At 39.8% G+C, this 19,634-nt stretch overlaps 1 protein-coding gene across 2 annotated transcripts in view; it reads left to right on the top strand.

The window, feature by feature from the left end:
* Nucleotides 1–19,433, top strand: part of LOC103910467 (protein NLRC3) — a 36,382-nt gene extending 16,949 nt beyond the window's left edge. The window contains exons 1-6 of one of the 2 annotated variants that reach the window (XM_073947449.1): nucleotides 514–719; nucleotides 1,410–3,243; nucleotides 3,737–3,910; nucleotides 9,725–9,898; nucleotides 16,557–16,603; nucleotides 17,811–19,433. In XM_073947449.1, the coding sequence (XP_073803550.1) occupies nucleotides 1,568–3,243; nucleotides 3,737–3,910; nucleotides 9,725–9,898; nucleotides 16,557–16,603; nucleotides 17,811–18,340 (2,601 nt within the window). In that variant the 5' untranslated portion in view covers nucleotides 514–719; nucleotides 1,410–1,567 and the 3' untranslated portion in view covers nucleotides 18,341–19,433. Of the gene's footprint in view, nucleotides 1–513; nucleotides 720–1,409; nucleotides 3,244–3,736; nucleotides 3,911–9,724; nucleotides 9,899–16,556; nucleotides 16,604–17,810 lie in introns of those variants that run through there. The other variant, XM_021471552.3, reaches the window with a different exon arrangement.
* Nucleotides 19,434–19,634: the final 201 nt, after the last annotated feature.

Here is a 19,634-nt window from a genome sequence, read left to right on the forward strand (position 1 = left end):
AAACCCTGTCCTAGAAATGGTTTTTGAGTCAGATGTATTGTCATAACATGTTGTAACGGTGGCTCTACCTTAAGCCCCAAGTAGGTATTATTTTACTATTTGTTTGGGTGCCAGGCAGAATAAAACAATATTACAAATTTAACTTTAGCCCAGATAGCTATAAGCGACCGACTACAACTATACAAAACATAAAAAAACAAAATACACAAAAAATATACACAAATTCATGTATTGAAATAATTATATTTTCCATCACTGAAATATCACCACCAACAAATCGCTTACAACCAAAATTGAACATAAAAAGTTTTATGACAATATCATGATCAATTTATACCACACTCAAAGAAAAATGTATCCACTGCAATAATAATCATAATCAGTATCTACTACATGAAAGACATCAGGGAGCATTTCATCAATATACAAAAACAAACCCCAAGAAAGTCACATCCCTCACAATCATTGGCTCTCTGGCCATTCAAAGGTAAACAACATGTAAATAATTAATTCATGGAAACACAATTCAGTTGCATCAGAGTTCAGTTATCTCTTAATTAACAACCACACTGGAGGCACTGCTGGGATCTGAGTGTTAAACAGTTTGTGCAATGTGTGTCCAGCTGTCTGTATGCACTGAATGTATATGTGCACTAACAGTTTATTCAATGAGTAGCTGCTTTGGAATTGCTTTGGAAGTCAACCCATCAACGAAGCTGGTATGCTAGCATTTTGTTTTCCTTTTTTGTTGTAAAAAGTAAAGTACCTGAAGCTGGTGAACTAGAGGGAAATCACCTACGGCCCGCGTCTATGTAGAGCGACGTCAATCAGCTCCCTTTTGTTGTGGAAACCGCACATAATCTCGGGCGAAGGCTAAACTCACTATCTCAGCCAAAACGTCTCTCCAAAACGCTTTTAACAGCAGTCACTCTTCGGTGGATACGGTCACCGCTGGCACACTTGTGCAGCCACTCACTCTTTGGTGTTTGTACTTTTTGGCTTTCAACCAGAGCCAAACTCATTCGACTACTCTGTTTGCAGTGCTCTTCCTCGTACCGTTCTTCCCACCTCCTCTTTCGCTCTTTTTTTCCCTCCCTTTTGTATTCGTCCTGCCCTTATTTAATCTTTAATCATTTTCCTCCAAGTGGTATGGATTTGAATCCTAATTGCCACAATGTATTGCACAGCTTCAGATGAACATTCTTAAATTCAGCATTGGTATGGACAACAGTGATTGTCAATCATAATGATAATGCATGTAAATGGGTGTCTGAATTTCATATTATCAACATTTATGTTTGTCTTCGTTCATCTAAATTGTTTATTTGAGTAATAGTTCTTTTTTCATAAAGGGAAGCACAGGGCATAATCATGTATTACTTTATTGTTTTTTCCTCTTTCTTGTTAAGGTGCAGCTTCAGAGGACTGTAAAACTCCTCCCTTTGATTACACAAACATCAGCTATGAACTAAAGAAGAAATTAAAGGAGGAATATGAGCAGATATTGCTTGGTAATTCACAGACGGGTCACCAGAAATATCTGGATGATATTTACACTGATCTATATATGGTGGAAAACAAGACTGGAGGAAGAGAGAATGACCATGAGGTGATACAGATGGAGTTAAACCACAACCAACAGAAAGCCAAAGAAAAACCGCTCAAGTGTAATGACATGTTTAAAGTTCAGCCTGACACAGGTCGACAAAACAAAAGAGTCCTGACACTGGGGATTGCAGGAGTGGGAAAGACTGTCTCTGTCAACAAATTCATCCTTGACTGGGCTGACGGAAAAGACAATCAGGAAATAGTCTTCATATTTCCACTGCCGTTTCGTAGACTGAATCTGATTGAAGATGAAAAGTACAGTCTTATAGGTCTGCTTAACAAGTACTTCCTTAGTAGACCAGGAGGACAACTGAGCTCTCTTCCTGAAGAACAAGGTAAGGTCATGTTTATCTTTGATGGACTGGATGAATATCGCTTTGAATTGAACTTTAAAGAGGAGGATGGATTTACAGATGTTGATAAGGAGATGAGAGTGAGTAAGATAGTAACACACCTCTTAAAGAGACAGCTGCTGTGCTCTTCCCTCATCTGGATCACATCCAGACCAGCAGCAGCCAGTCTGATACCCCAAACCTACATTGATCAGGTCACAGAGGTGCGAGGATTCAATGATGAGCAGAAGGAGCAGTACTTCATCAAAAACAGCAGTCCTGAGGTTGCTGGAAACATCATCTGCCACATAAAGAAATCCAGGAGTCTGCATATCATGTGCCACATCCCCGTCTTCTGCTGGATCTCTCTCACTGTTCTTCAGCCTCTGCTGGGTCAAGAGAGCAATGAAAAAACACCCACAACTCTCACAGAGATGTACACCAGCTACTTACTGTCTCAAAAGCAACAGATGAAAGAAAAATACAGAAATGATTCTGAACCTGAAGTCAATGCCTGGTCTTTTGATGACATTGTTCTGAAGCTTGGGAAACTGGCCTTTATACAGCTGCAAAAAGGACAACTGATTTTCTACAAAACAGATCTGGAGAAGTGTGGGCTAGATGTCAAGGAAGGGTCTGTGTTCTCTGGATTATGTACTCGAATGTTTCAGGAGGAAAACCCCATTTCCGGGGAACAGGTTTACAGTTTTGTTCATCTCAGCGTTCAGGAGTTCATTGCTGCTCTCTATGTGTTTTTCACCTACAACGACAAGAAAGCAAATCTTTTTCTTGATTCCAGGAAAAAGGAACTGACATGGAAACTCTCTACAAAAACCCTGTTTAAACTTCACAAGGATGCAGTTGAGAAGACTTTACAAAGCAAGAACGGACACCTGGACCTTTTCCTTCGGTTCCTGCTGGGTCTCTCTCTGGAGTCTAATCAGAGTGACCAGAGTGGCCTGAAGAAGCTCCTGCCAGGACTGAAGTGCAAAACTGAGAACATCAAAGACACAACTGATTATATCAAAGAGAAAATAGAGGAGGAGAAATCAGCAGAGAGAACCATCAACCTCTTCCACTGTCTGAATGAACTGAAAGATGACTTTGTGGAGGAACTCCAGAAGAGTCTGAGCTCTGGTAATCTAACAGCACAGGATCTGTCCTCTGCTCAGTGGTCGGGTCTGGTGTTTGTGCTCCTGATGTCAGAAGAGACTCAAGAGAAGTTTGAACTGCAGAAATACAGAAGATCTGATGAAGCACTGATGAGACTGATACCAGTGGTCAAAAACACCACAAGAGCACTGTAAGAGTTTTCTGTATACACTTATGCCTATTTCACACTTCGATTTGCAACACACCTTTAATCCATGAGTCATATGTGTGCAGTGCAGAAACAGCACATACTATTTGTGCTTTCACATCAAATGTGTATTACTGATCTCCTGATGTATACAATATCTGTTCTCCTTATGTTAACTCTATTTTCAGACATTATTTCGATACTTTGATTATTTTTTACACAATACAATAATATAATCACTCATTTCTGTTAACACATTGAAATGTTTAAATATAGATAGTGCGCATTTCAAAACTGATAGCTCTGATCTGTTAACTTGAGCTTGGAAAAGGGAAATTAAAAAAAATAGTTTTTTTGTTGACGTTTTTATTAATTATAAACAATAATTAATTATCACACAAAAATGTGAATTGTTAGTGTTTAAATGTTTTTGTCTCTGCTCTGGATTACCCTTGCTAGATAAATGCAAAATCATTATTTCTGTTTTTCCTCACAGCCTACAGAGCTGTAATCTCACTGTTCAGTGCTGTAAGAGTTTGTCTTCAGCTCTACAATCCTCAAACTGTGTCCTGAGAGAGCTGGACCTGAGTAACAATGACCTGCAGGATTCAGGAGTGAAGCTTCTCTCTGATGGACTGAAGAGTCCAAACTGTAAACTGGAGACACTGAGGTAAAATAAAAAAAAGATAACAAAAGGAACAAAAAAAAGGAACAAAAGTCCAAAACAAAGTATGCTACCTAATATTAAGGATGTCTTACCTAAAACAAAAATAAAGTCCTGTAAATAAAACACTCCAGTTACTAAAGTAACCCTCGTTATCCGAAGGGGGAATGTCAATGCTATGTGGAAACTTCCACTATGGGTATTTAGTCAGAATCCAATCACCTGAAAGTGTACATAAAAAGGTTAATGAAATGCTATTGAGTTGGCAGCATCAGCATGCATAGCTGGCGCTACTTACAAATCAATTTGGAATAAAAGTGCAGCGCATGCCAAGCTTCGGCATTCTCTTCTAACTGAAGATACTTTCATACCCAACAGGTAAGGGGCAATCATTGGGGCAAAGGAACATAGCATTTCTCTTTCCCCCTCTCAGGGAACTAGGGTTCACCTTCGGATGGGGAACTCCAATGCTATGTGGAAAAACCGTCCACTATGGGTTTTCGTCAGAAACCAATCATCTGAAAGAGTATAAAATTTGGCCAATAAAATGCCAAATGATTTGGCAGCGTCAGCATGCACAGGTGGCGTAAATGACAATCAGTCAAGTATATAAGACGCGGCTAGTGCAATGCTCGACACCCTTTTTCGCTTTCAGAGCCTTTCACTAGCTTCTGAGAGAGTCTTTGAGGGTTCTCCTACCTGTGTCTACAGAGAGAGATCGAGAAGCAGCTTCTCCCGGTCCAGAGCGCGTATACGCAGTGGCAGACAGTTGAGCTGGGTTTCTCTCCCTTGCCTGGCGTTCTTTGGGTCCGGTCCTTCAAGAGCGGTTTGTATATAGGGAAAAAGTTTTCCTAAAAAAGCAACACGGTTCTGCAGCGCGTCTTTTTCAAGACGTCGCTTCGACCATGCGTTTCTAAATGCGGTGGTTTCCTATCCACGGATGATGGGCACGAGCACAGCGTTCATGTCTGGGGGTCCAGCATGTTAATACGGTGCTCGCGGGCAGTGCATGCCGTCTTTTTGATGTCATGTCTGCTGCGCAGTTAAGATCGCGGCTCGCTCTTGCAAAAGAGCGACCCACCCCAGTTGTCCCCTGCACTATAGTTGGCACTCGGGCAGAGCTGAGGATTACAGTTGGAGTAAATCCACCACCTTCGGGCTGCAGACCTCTCGCTCCTCCACGCGCTCCATCCAAGCTTCAGGTTAGAGTAGTGATCCCTCCTCGGATGGTCGCTCTTTCACTTGATGACACCGAGGATCAGATGTCCATCGCTGCATAGGAGGATGGCTTGATGGCCGTGCTTTCCCGGGCTGCTTCGGCCGTGGGCCTGGTGATGGTTTATCCCCCAGCCCCGCAACCGGACCGACTAGATGGGTGTTATGTGGAGGATTCAAAGCCTTCCGTCCCCTTCTTCCCAGATGTGCACAGTAAGCTCATGCAGTTTTAAGGGCACTTTTTTCTGCCCGATCTGCATGCGCTTCCATCCTCATCATCCTTGGAGGGTGGGCTGTCAATGTCTGATGAGGATTTGAACCTGCTCCTCCGGGTTGATGAGCGCGGTGTCGAATCTAGAAGCAAACTTTGTCGCCGTGCTTCCCCAGGCTGCTTCGAACCGGACCGCGTGGCTGGTTAGTGTAAAAACCTTTATTCCTAGATGCGCACAGTGGGCTTACGCTTTGTGCTGCGTGCCTCCATGCTATGGCCACCTACCAGCGCTATTAAGCGCAGGCGCTGGCCCAGCTGCGCGAGGATGGTTTTGACCCAGGAATGGGCATGAGCCCCGTACCCTGGGAAGGACAATGGCCACTTAAGTGGCCAGAAACGCCACCTCAGGCTAAATCTGGTAATATGTGTGATGTTGACAAAGTTTGCTTTCTTAACTCACCCATATCCCGGGCTGGCCTGTTCGGTGACACCATCAGTGAACTCGCCCAGGAGTTCACACCGGTGATGGAGCAGTCGGAGGCGATGGGTAATAATCTATCGGCAGGATCGTAAGACCGCTCCGTCCCACTGAGCCATCCACGGAGCTTTTAGCTCCGCTGTGCCTCCGGCAAGCGGCTGCGCCGAGCATCTCACAAGCAGCCAGCCCCCTCTGCCCCAGGGTGCTGCTAAGTTTGGTAAACGTACCGCGAAGCATCCCTGAGACAGGCCATGCGGAGAGGAGGGAATTTGCTCTTTTCCCACTGGAGGGTGGGGCTCATCATTTAACGGCGTAAAAAAAGCCATCAAATCTTTAAAGAGCTTTTTCCTCTTCCCCGGATGTGACAGCCTAAACACTGCCAGCTCTCCAGCTCGCTGGATCAGTGCATTTCGCCAATGGCTCACAGAGCGCGGAAGAACAGTCTCCTTTCTCTCCCTCTCGCAGCCCTTCCTCCGGAGTTTGGGTGCGAGACTAGAGCGAGTCTCTTGCTTCTCGCTCTTCAGCGGGACCCCAGCACTCCCAGGGCGAGCCCACCCACTCCACGCTGCCTCACCGCTGGCATGTCAGCAATTGTGTGGGCAGGTTCACTTGCGGGGGCTCTGCCTGCCTGGTTAGCACGGGCCAGCCCGTCGCAATGGCTCATCCATACGATCAGACTTGGCTATGTGATACAGCTCGCGAAATGGCTTCCCAAGTTCACGGGCATGTATTTCACCAGGCTCAGTCCTGCGTCCGCCCCTGTCTTGCGAGTGGAGATTGCTGTCCTCCTGGCGAAGGATGCAATCGAGCCGGCCCCTCCAACTGAGATGGAAAGCGGGTTTTACGGCCTGTACTATATCATGCCCAAAAAAGAGCAATGAGTTATGGCCAGTCCTAAATCTGCGCATTTTGAACCGCTGCCGTCACAGGGTGCGCTTCGAAATGCTTATGCTGAAGTGCATCAACCGATGCATTCGTCCTCAGGATTGGTTTGCAGCAATAGCTCTGACGGATGCGTATCTGCATGTCTCCATACTTCCACGCCACCGGCAGTTTCTGCGGTCTGCGTTTGAAGATCGAGCATGACAGTACAAGGTCCTCCCCATTCAGGCTCTCTGTCTCCGCGGGGTTTTCAGCAAGCTTGCGGAGGATGCCCGCGCGCCCCCTCGGCCCGGTCTCTCACTCTAAGCTTGGATGGAGCGCGTGGAGGAGTGAGAGGTGCGCAAGCCCGAGAGCGGCTATATACTCCAACTGTAACCCTCAGATCTGCCCGAAAGCCCACCGTGGAGCGGGGGACAACTGGGGTTGGTGGCTCTTTTACAAGAGCAAGCCACATGCTGGACCCCAGACATAAAACGCAGTGCTTATACCTATCATCCAGGGACAGGAAACCACTGTATTAAGAAACCCACAGTCAGAGCAACTTCGTGAAAAAGACGCGCTTTATGGCTGTGTTGCTCTTTTAGGAAATTTGCAACAATACATGCCAGGCAAGGGAGAAATCCAGCTTGACAGTCTGCTGCCACGTATCACACACTCTGGACGGGGAGAAGCAGCCGGCTTTCTCCTTTTCTCTCTGTTGTAACAGTCAGAGCAATACCATCCTATTACTGTATTTAACAGAGTAGCTCACCAGATGACTTTGAGAAAGGGTTTCGGACAGAAAGATATCACTGCCACACAGAGAACTTGAAAGAAACAGGAAAGAACTTGATGAACAACGCCAACAACTTGCTTTTATAATTGGCGCTGCCCCTCTCACAGTTGCACCTGATCTCCGCTCATGTGGAGAGAAAAAGACAGATAACGGAGGATACAACACACAGAAACAATACACACCAGCATTGTCAAAATAAGTTACTCAATATTTAACAACCAGCTATAATATTTCTCTTAAGTGTCTGTGCACTCACTTCAAATAATCAAACTATGAACTGAAATGTATCATTTTGAATGAAATCTGGCCCAAACAAAGTTCTTTTGTAAGTTTGTTAGGGCATTTCAAAACAGCTTTGACCTGCAATTAATTCCCTCCTGATTAATTTATTATTGCCCGGTTGTCATTGTGTCGTTGGCTTAGTTATGTCATTTCAAAATGCAAATCCTTGCTTTATGACAACAACAAATACATCATAATGTTTGTATGTGTAGTTGTAATGATGACTTGACAACAACAAATACATCATGACATGTTTGTGTAATAGTAATGACAACTTGACATTAGCAACCAAACATAACTTCAGGAATCCGCCATAAACGTGATTGTCTAGTGGACATTATTGTTGTGTCAGGAATTGTATAACAGCGACATTATATTGTAATTAATGTCATTAAACATTCATGATGCTGTTCTTCATTTATTTGACAGCATACTGACAAATTAAATGACAAATTTAGTTTGTTCCACTAAAAGAAATTATCATAATAAAGTTCATGACACAATTCTAATGGCCTCATGACAATCATGTTTATGACAGATTTATGAAGTTGGCTTGTGTAACGGAGCAAAGAAGTATGTTAAATTAATGCCTAAATGGGGACAGCGCCCTCTAGAGTGTGCATGCTGTAATAAGCGTGTGGAGTAGAGACCGCCCACAGCAGAGTTAATGAAGCATTGCTGTGGGTAAGTCGCACGTTCCTCAATGGTGGAAAATGAAGTTTTATAAGAGTTAAAAGCTGTCACATTCAAAAAATGTTTAGAGAGGATCCAAGTGTGAGTGAAATAGTTTATTTGACACAGTCAAAATAATTACAGTGAAAGAGTGTGGTGCTAGGACTCGGAGATAACAGGGCAGGAATCAGACAGGAGAACAGGGTCCAGTGGTCTCTCCGCACAGTCCTGAGCACAGACAAACACACACGAGCACACTTAACGAACTGACAAAGAAACATACAAAACGTCGCCCAGATTTAGGCACGATAATGAGCCTCAGCTGGCAAGCTAATCGAACCAACTGAGTGCTGTCATAGCACGTGACCATAACAAATACATGTGGACAACAAAAACAAAACAAACCCACGCGACCAAACAGACACTCCGAAAAAGCGTACAAACCTGCAACCGTGACAAAAGCACATAAATATTAGCTTTAATGTGAATGTTTTAATGAATATGTTGGGACACTGTTGAGTTGTGTTTAGCGTCAAGTGTATCGCTCAATCTTAAGTTATGACGTGTTTATATAACAAGGCCTGATTGCAATCAATTTGTGTGCTGTCTTGTGTTTTATATAAAAGTGGTCATTTTCTTTATGAACCTGCAACTATTTTCACGTGCTGTCTGTCTACATTGTACAGGTATGTTGTTAAATGTTAATTAATTGGAATTCTTCTTATTATTATTCAAAACGAGTTGCTAAAAGTCTCCACTAGGTGGGGACGTTTCCTTTCTTTAGGAGTTGAATTGTATTGCTGTTTTACTCAGTGATTGTACATTGAGTATTGGGATTCATTGATTTGTCATTTGTAATTCAAAGTGTGTTATGTTTTACATACTCGGACTGTTAAAATTTACACTACACGATCACAAAGTTAAAAATAATTCTTTGACAAACAAAAAAAATATAAAACTTTTAAATAAAACAGAGTAAAAGAAGCATTGCTGTGGAAGTGGTAATTTTACACATACAGACATCTCAAAAAATGTCATCTCTGCATTTTTAATGGCATAACTGAGCTAATGAGACTTAATGAAAATAGTCTTAAGCATTCATAACATCTCATCCATATTCATGACATATTACAGCATGATTATAAAGCTGTCATGACTTATGAACACTCCTTCAAGTAAAGTGTTTCTGCTTTTGCTTTTGTGACTGAAACTAGAGCAAATATCAGCTTCTGCACAGATGACTGTGTTAGTGACGTCTGGCTGTCAGACTAATGTGACGTGGATTGTTTGTGTGTGTGTTTGTAGATTGTCTGGCTGTATGGTGACAGAGGAAGGCTGTGGTTTTCTGTCTTCAGCTCTGACTTCAAACCCCTCACACTTGAGAGAGCTGGATCTGAGCTACAATCATCCAGGAGATTCAGGAGTCAAGCTGCTCTCTGAACAACTGGAGGATCCAAACTACACACTGGACAAACTCAAGTATGTGGAGCATATACATGTTTTTGTTTGGGTGATTTCTGTGTAGAGACAGATAGCCAATAATATGGTGTATACTTCTAGAATCTGGAGACGGTTTTAGATATTAACCCTTATGCACTGTTGGTTTATTTTCATCCGCTCTGGGTGATTTTGAGTCTTAGTTTGACTTTCTATGTGTTTTAGCTAGTGGAATGATTTTTGGTGATCAGTCTTATTTTGACACACATTTTGAGAAAATGCTTTAAAAATACAGAAAAACTCAGCAATGCACTCTGGGCAGATTTACTAGCCTTTCATTTTGTTGGAGATGAAAACATTCACTAAATTTAACTGCTGTAAAAATGTGTCAGAATTTATTTGTATTTTTTGTGTGTAAATCTGTCAGTCAACGTCAGTCTTGAACTACTGAAAAGTTTTTAGAACAATTAAGGATTTTAACTCTTTAAATTTACAAATTCATAAATGATGGCACTGATTTGGTGAAAAAGACACACAAAATGACGTATTTTCAGTATAAACAGTAATTGTGGACTGGATTTATTTGAGCTTTTATCAGTGTTGGACATGTGAAAGATTAGCAACAACACTGGCTTTAATGGGTCTGTGTAATGCTTTGCAGTACTTTGTTCAATTCACACCGTCAAAATTAAACAAATGAAAAATGCATCTCAAACTTTCATTCTCCATTTTTTCTGAGTACTTCAACAACGGATAATTGTCACTCTGTTTAATTTTCGATTCTACAAGTTTGGGTTGTTGCATTTGAATCTGATGTCAGAGCAAAACTTAAATAATGACACATTATTGTGATTTTCCATTTTTCTTTTCTGCGCTCACAATTGGGTCGTACCATTACCGCCAGAGGGGTGTGGAGTTCTGGATTAGCGCGCAAACCAGCAGATACCGTAGTAAAATAACACACTTATGTTATTTTTGAGATTCACGCTTTTGCATTTATTTAGTGTGTAATCTACTCACGCGAATACTTAATTCATGCTGTTAGTGTAAATCCAGCATAAGACCAGCAGAAAAAGAATCAATCTGACGATGAAATATGATAACATTTCTAATCTGTCACTCATACACACATAACATGTAGCAGGGTGTCCGCGGGGTCTTAAAAAGTATTAAAAGTTGATCAATTTAGAGAAAATTAAGTTTTGTATAATTAATTTTGTAAAATAAATTTTGTATAATTTTCAATTATGTAATGTATTGTTGTATGGGAGTGCCTGAACTTAATCTGCGAAAATTTAGATGTATTTTATAAAATAGATAAAATCCTGCTGTGTTTCATTGTTTTGTTTACTGCAGTAACCAAGGCAACAGCGTTATTTCTGCGGGTCTACGAGCGCCCCTGCTGGAAGACAGTCAATTAACATTTTTATTCAGTATGAATATTCAGTTTAGGTGAAGGTGTGTTTTATATGACATTATTTCACAAAAACAGATTGTTTTTACATCATAATTTCTAACTATTTTTATCAGCTGGTATACCATGAATATTATAATTTTGGTGGTCAGAGGGGTTTTAAATGACCTAAGTCAAGTAAAAGTGAAATGGTAACTTATTAAATAAATTTACCAAACAGCAAAATTGTGGCTAGTGAAAATGCAGAGTGGCTAGTAACTTTGGAAAAAAGCAAAGCAAAAAAGTTAATGTTGAGCCTGTTATTAATAATAATTCAAAACATTACATTATACCCATATTATATAGTGCACACTCAAGTTTGTCTTAAATCATTCTCTTCTTGTGCTTGATCCATAATTAATTCATTTTCCTTTGACTTAGTCTCTATTTTAGGGGACACCACAGCAGAATGAACCGCCAACTATTCCAGCAAATGTTTTACGCAGTGGATGCCCTTCCAGCCGCAAACTAGTATTGGGAAACACCCATACATGATCCAAAATCCACTTTATTTTAAATGTAAATAGACAGACATTAACATAGAGGCAGATACACAATCAGATTGAGTAAAACTTAATACAGTCACATAAAACAGATTGTACAGTATAATAACAATAAGGCACGTGCATGTATAGGGCTCAACGAAGGGTCTCTGCACGGCCCTGATAGCAATAGAAAACTAGAATGTCCCAAAACAAGAACAAACCTCTCTTTCTCTCTCTCTGTGTTAGACAGTAGCTGCGTCCCAAATCGCATACTTATGCACTATTCTACGCCATTTTGTAGTATATATAGTGTAAGTAGTGTGTTCACACTGTAAACTCAAGTGCACTTTAATTACCCGGATGATGCACTCATTCAGCCGCTAAAATGAAGTGTGTAATGTTGGATACTTCACGCACTCAACGAACGCAGGTTTGCTTACGTAGCGGAAGGGGTGGAGCTATTGGACGCACATGTTGAATAACTTTATTTATTTTGGATAGTGAAAGCAAAATTCTCCTATGAGAGTGATTATAGCGCCTACCGATGGTGAATGCGGCAATACTCTCGGCAGGTATTAATTGATAATTCGGTCGTTTATTTCACCGATTTGGCAAACGTCAAACATCATCAGGGAAACGGTTTGAATTTCCGCTTAGTAAAAAAACATTAGTGTGCCATTTGGGACGACACTACAAACATATACTATCCTGTTGAGTGTGTAAGTGCATAAGTACAAGTGCATAAGTGCATAGTGTGTCATTTGGGAGGCAGCTAGTGTAAATTCTGCAGACGTGAGGACCCCTCAATGTAACATTACAGTCTGCATTTAAAAAATAGATTTGTGTAACTTGAGGCCAAAATCCGCTTCTTCTTTTAATGTGTGCTCATGCATTTACAGTAACTGTGATCTTCAGCACTGGCATTGTAGCAATGTGCTTTTTCAGATTTTTTGCCTCCATTTTTATTTTTACTTTAGAAAGCCACACTTACACACTCCTTTGCATAAATGCTTGAGATAGATTACATTATTTAAAACTTCACTTGACTGGATCTGTTCTTTTAATCTTCCTGCATGGTTATAAGCAAGCTGCCTACCCACTCCTGACCTATCCTCTTTTCTGGTATGTTTAATTAGTGTTAAAGACTTTGACCCTCCAGGAATCACTCAATATGCAATTCATTGCTATTATATACACAATTAACACTGATTAGCACTGTCGCCTCACATCGAGATTTTAAAAGGGACTAAGCCAAAAAGAAAATGGATGAATGAATGATGACATTAAATAAGTAAGTAATATTTGACTAGATATTTTTCAAGACACTTCTATACAGCTTAAAGAGACATTTAAAGGCCTAACTAGGTTAATTAGGGTAACTAGGCAGGTTAGGGTAATTAGGCAAGTTATTGTATAATGATGGCTTGTTCTGTTGATTATCAAGAAATATATATATATAGCTTAAAAGAGCTAATAATTTTGACCTTTAAATGTTTTTTTTTAAATTAAAAATTCCTTTTATTCTAGCCAAAATAAAACAAATTAGACTTTCTCCAGAAGAAAAAATATTGTCAGACATACTGTGAACATTTCCTTGCTCTGTTAAACATCATTTGGGAAATATTTGAATAAGAAAAAAAAAATCAAAGGGGGTTGAATAACATATATATATTGCCGAGGAAACCCACGGCAACATGGGGAGAACATGCAAACTCCACGCAGAAACGCCAACTGACCCAGCCGATGCTATGCTAATGATTAATGAATAATGAAATAGCTAAATGCTAATGAATAATAAAATAACTATATGCTAATGCTAAATGAATAATGAAATAACTATATGCTAATGATTAAGGATATAACTATATGCTAATGAATAATGAAATAGCTATACGCTAATGATTAATGAATACCGAAATAACTATATGTCAATGATTAAAGATATAACTATATGCTAATGAATAATGAAATAACTATATGCTAATGAATAATTGATAACGAAATAACTATACACTGTTAAAAATTGTCCCGTTAAAAAACAGTAAAATACTGGCAGCTGCAGTTACCAGCAATGTACTGTTATTTTACAGTATGTTGCTGTAAAAATACATGGACTACATTGATTAACACAATTCTTAAGTGAACTCATTTTGCTCACTGAAAGCAACTGCCTCAACTTGGTCAACTGCTGAATGAGTTTATGAAAAAATGTGCTATATATGCTTAAAAGCATACTTATAATGATAACTTATTTTAGTTAATTAGAAAAGTTCGGTTGAACTCTAATGTCTTATTTTTCACAACAGCACACATACATGTAAATCTGGAATCACCAGAGAGATTCTGACTGCATCAGCCAATAAACAGCCGCTTTCTTTAAATAGAGAAACATGCAGAATAACATCAGCAGTTCATTGTTCATCTTTAACTCATACACTGGCTCTACTCTCCTCCACAACGGTGACACACAGAAGAAATTAGCTTCAGGTTTTACAGTAAAATACAGTTTTTTCCTTGATTTAACAGTAATCTACTGGCAGCTGTGGTTGCCAGCAATATGCTGTTTTTTTACAGTCTACTTCCGTTGTGTAAATTAACAGTATATTACTGTTAAAATACATTTTACACTGTGTTTTTACCTCTCACACCTTTAACCCTTTAAACCCCAGAGCATATACTTCAGTTTTTATTGAAGTGTCCACACTACTGAGTGTTCAAGAAACATGTAGCAAAGCTGAAGTGAATTAATTAATTAAATGACTAATTAAATGATAATTGAGGATTAACGATAAACAAATGAAGAAATACTGAAGGGAAAAAACAAGAACAGAACATACAAAACTTTAGTCACAGCTTTATAATGAAATAACCTGAAGAACAACAAATGATTAAATCATTTAAATGATCAGCGGATGATTAAACAACTCTACAAACATCATCACCAGCTACACTTATTACTTAATACATGTATTTTTGTATAACATCTACTAAAGTTCTTCTTGAGAAAAAGTGAAAGTTTTACGTCACCATCATGGAGAACAGAGTTTGCTTTAGTTGGGCTCTTAGCCCTGTCATATTTAACATTTATATATCGTGGCTGCTGCAATTGTTAAGAACTTTGTTTGAAAAGCTCCTTTGTTGTGGCAAGCCAGCCAAAAACCTAAATAAGATCTGGGGATGTTCATGTTGCTATTAAATGGCAGAGTCTGTTCTCATTTAGTATTATAAAATGTACTGCTCCTATTCAATGTTAAATCTATTGTTTTACATTATATGTATATATATATATATGGCAATGATTTCTGGAAGTTTTTAAGATTATCTTGGAAAATAACACTGCTCTATGGTGTAAATCGCACTCAAAGAGACATCAATAATCAGCATATGAACCTCAATAATGGTGAAAACAAATTTAACAAAATTAACAGTTTAACTCACAAACAGGCAACTGAAAGTCTAAACATAAACAACAGCAGAATCAAACACAAATAAAGAAAACCGTTAGACCATTATACAACATTTATTTATATTACAATGCATGCTGGGATATTTGTACAGTGCCACTCCCAGCATGCATTGCAGCATGAAACATTTGAGATGTTAACATTGTTGAGATACAAGGTCAGATTCATGAGGTCTGAGTGTGTATTTGTCATAACTGAACTGTTTTTGTATGTTATTTCTTAACTGTTAAGTAATTACGGAGGTATCTTTTCTGTTTCCACTTCTCATTCATTAAATTAATACCTGCAACTAAGCATAAAATCTATTGCATGAGGCCCTTCTTCCAGATTTATACCAAAACATTTATCAGAACTAATTTCAGACAAATAGATTTCTCTATTTATTGACTTTCCAAATTTATTGCTATAATACAAACGTTTTAAAAACTCTGTATTCAAGCAGATGGAAAGTCTTCTTAAATGAGTTCAAGGGTGAAGAGCCCAACTAAACCAGCCCCTCACTCCATTACGGTGACACAAAAAACATCTTAATTTCTGTTGGATCTCAATGAGAATTGTATGGAAGTCAAATCAGTCAGTAATAAGTGTGTCTGCTGTTGTTTGTGGAGTTGTTTAATGATCCTCTGCTGAGACTGAAGCTGTTTTATTTTATTTAATGTTGTAACTCAAGTCACTGTTTGTATTTCTTGTTTATTTTCTTCAGTAATTGTAATTATTAACAGCAGGTGTTCATCAATGTCTGAATTCACTCATTAGTGTTCATTAACTCTGTCAGGTGAACTATATTAGTTAACTAGTGTATGAAATAGTGAACAAGGACACAAAGTGTGATTTCAAACACAGACTTCAAAACATCGAATCTGAACTCTGTTAGCTCACAGTTTTCTGCAGTTGTTTACTTTCTCGAAAACAAAAATGTTACCCAGAAAGCACTGTTTTTAACAGAATATTACTGTTTTAGTGAAAAAACATTATTTTACCGTAGAATCTGACCGTTTTTTAACAGCAATTTTTTACAGTGTATGATAATGAATGATGAAATAGCTATATGCTATTATTAATGAATAATTAAATAACTATGCTAATGATTATAAATAATGAAATAACTATATGGTAATGAATAATGTTTAATAAAATAACTATGATTAATGAAATAACTATATGCTAATGAATAATGAAATACGTCATCAAGATGGCGCCGAGCATGTGTGTGTGTGTGTGTGTGTATGTGTGTGAGTGTGTGTGTTATAAGCTGATGTTTGATTACTGACTGAATGTCAATCTGTCTGTGTTTACAGTCTGGATCATGGAGGAAAGAAGAGGATTACAGCAGGACTGCACAAATGTAGGACTACACACACACTCTCTCTCTCTCACACACACACACACACACACACTCTCTCACACAAGCTCTCTCTCTTTTTACACACACACACTCTCTCTCTTCCTTTTTCTCACACACACGCACACACACACACACAGACACACACTCTCCCTCTCTCTCTCTCTCTCTCACACACACACACACACACTCTTTCTTACACACACACACACTCTCTATCACACATACTTGCATGCATGCACGCTAGGGATGTAACGGTTTTGTAAATACCGTCATACCGCAATAGCAATTTTTTCCGATATTACCGTAGTCGCATGACTCGATAAAACTATAGGTCTTCTGAGAAAATTTGCTCAGGCGAATGAGCGAATTTTGATCATTTTGGAAGGGCACTTTCTATCCAAGACCTAAAAGGGCATGTGCACTGCACAGGTTGAGCCCTATGTGTGCACGTGCCTGCAAGTTGGGGAATACGACTAATAACAGTCATGGGGACTGCAGAATACAGCACACTGTTCAGATTGATGCAGACATTGACTTGTACCGCAAAGAGACCTCTATCTCACTCATGGCTTGTCCTCTCAATTGGGGGAAAGACAATGCACAACGTTACTCACTGCTGTCAACCTGGGCCAAGTCATATCTCTTTCCCAGAAACCTCAGTCCCAAATGAGAGGGTTTTTTTCTGTTGCAGGGGACATTGTAAATACCCAGAGATACCAGCTTTTACCAGATTATATTTATATGATAATTTTCCTTAAAACCCATCTCTATCTAAGTGAGTGAGTGAGTAAATGTTGAATGTGATGAGTTTTCAACAATACTAAATTGAAACTTTATTTTTTTTTTTACATGGTTTAATATTTTTGTTATTAAAATTGAAGTTCCTGTTTCAAAGTTTACAGATAGATGGCTAATTTGTATGTCATTGACACTTTTTGCACTTTTTTGGGGGTATTTTCATAAGTTTAGTTTTTCCTGTAAATGATTCAATAAATACCGTACCGTGACATTCATACCGAGGTATTACCGTACCGTGAAATTCTGATACCGTTACATCCCTAATGCACGCACACAGTCTCTCTCACACACGCGCACACACACACACTCTCTCTCTTTCTCACACACACTTACACACACACACACACACACACACACACACACACACACACACAGCTGTGGTTATAAATGTGTGTGTTCTTGTGTTCAGATGCCTGTTTCCTCACACTGGATCCAAACACAGCACACACTCGTCTCATTCTGTCTGAGGAGAACAGAGAGGTGAAGCGTGTAGAAGTGGATCAGTCGTATCCTGATCATCCAGACAGATTTGATGTTCATCCTCAGGTGTTGTGCAGAGAGAGTGTGTGTGGACGCTGTTACTGGGAGATTGACTGGAGTGGAGATAATCATAGTGTGTGGATATCAGTGTCATATAAGAGCATCAGGAGGAAGGGAGCAGGTGTTGAGTGTCTGTTTGGATGTACTGCTCAGTCCTGGAGTTTGCTCTGCTCTCCCTCCAAATTCTCATTCAGACACAATAACACATGGACTGATCTCCCAGTAGAGCGGCTCAGCAGTACAATAGGAGTGTTTGTGGATCACAGTGCAGGAACTCTGATCTTCTACAACATCTATAGAGACACAATGAGCCTCATCCACTCAGTCCAGACCACATTCACTGAGCCGCTCTGGCCTGGTTTTGCTGTTTATTCTGGATCATCAGTGAAACTGAGCTGAAGACTGACGAGATTTACACAGGATCCTCTGCAGGAGCAGTCAGCAGTGTGTGTGTGCATGTATGTGTGCGCATGTGTTTACTGTTGTGTGTGTGTGTGAGAGAGAGAGTTTGTGTATGTGTGTCTGTGTGTTAGAGAGTGTGTGTGTGAGAGTGTGTGTCTATGTAAGAGAGAGTGTGTGTGTGTGTGTGTGTGTGTGAAAAAGAGAGTGTGTGTTTATGTGTGAGAGAGTGTTTGTGTGTGACAGTGTGTGTTTGTGTGTGTGTGAGAGTGTGTGTGTGTGTGTGTGAATTGTAACTCCACATCAGATGTAACAGCAGCTCTCTTTCCTCCACATTCCAGATAGTGTCCTTATAACACACTGTTGTTGTTCAAAGGTTTCAGCATCATTTCTGCTCTTGTAATACTTCAGATCTGTTGTAATTCTGGACCTAAGGAATGCTTTAAAACTCTAAATCTCTAGAGCGTGTTCATCGTCTGTTCTGTTTCTTCTTGTGATAAGTAGAGCAAGCTGGAGCAACTCAACAGTGAATGAGCCGCCATTTCAGTTTGTGTTTCTGACTATAGCCAGCTCCAGAAGAAACTTACACTGAGTCCAATTCTGTCCACATTTCAGGAAAACTCTGCTCAACATATCAAACTATTGTGTCCAGCGTCTACACTCCAGATAGCGATGATGATCCACAGTCTCTCCATGTCCACAGAAGAGACACTCGTCATTGACACTAGAGTGAACAACACATATGAAGCGTTCACTGCCACAATCCCCTGCAGAATCCTCCATTGTAAATCCCCAACACATTTGGTCAATGGTGCTTTATACAAAACTCTCCACACCGCTTTTCCCCTACAGCATCATCACATATCCATTCCTTCTGTTCATCTGCCTTCGTCTTCTCTCTGATCCCTAATAATCATCAGAATATTGACGTGTATTTGGACATGATGTGCTCTCTTCAACAAGCAGCTGTTCTTTTCATTCTGCAGACTGTTTGCTCTGGTAGTCAGATATTTGTAAGCTGGTCTATAATAAACAGCAGAGTTCTTCTGCAGTCAGGTGATGTGCTCCATCAGGCACAGTCATCTCAATAGTATCCTGTAGTGTGCTGTGCCGCAGTGTTCAGATCTTGTAATGTGCGCACGTTAAGGATTTGAGATCATATAAGGGTAATTCCTGGCATTGGCTAATATTCCAGCTTGAGCAAACTCATGTTTAAAAGTGAATTGATAATATTGGTAAATAGCCTACATAATGAGGCACAATTGAAACATTCACAACATCATCTTTTCCCACC

The sequence above is a fragment of the Danio rerio genome, chromosome 4 (assembly GCF_049306965.1).
Source record: "Danio rerio strain Tuebingen ecotype United States chromosome 4, GRCz12tu, whole genome shotgun sequence".
Taxonomy (NCBI): domain Eukaryota; kingdom Metazoa; phylum Chordata; class Actinopteri; order Cypriniformes; family Danionidae; genus Danio; species Danio rerio.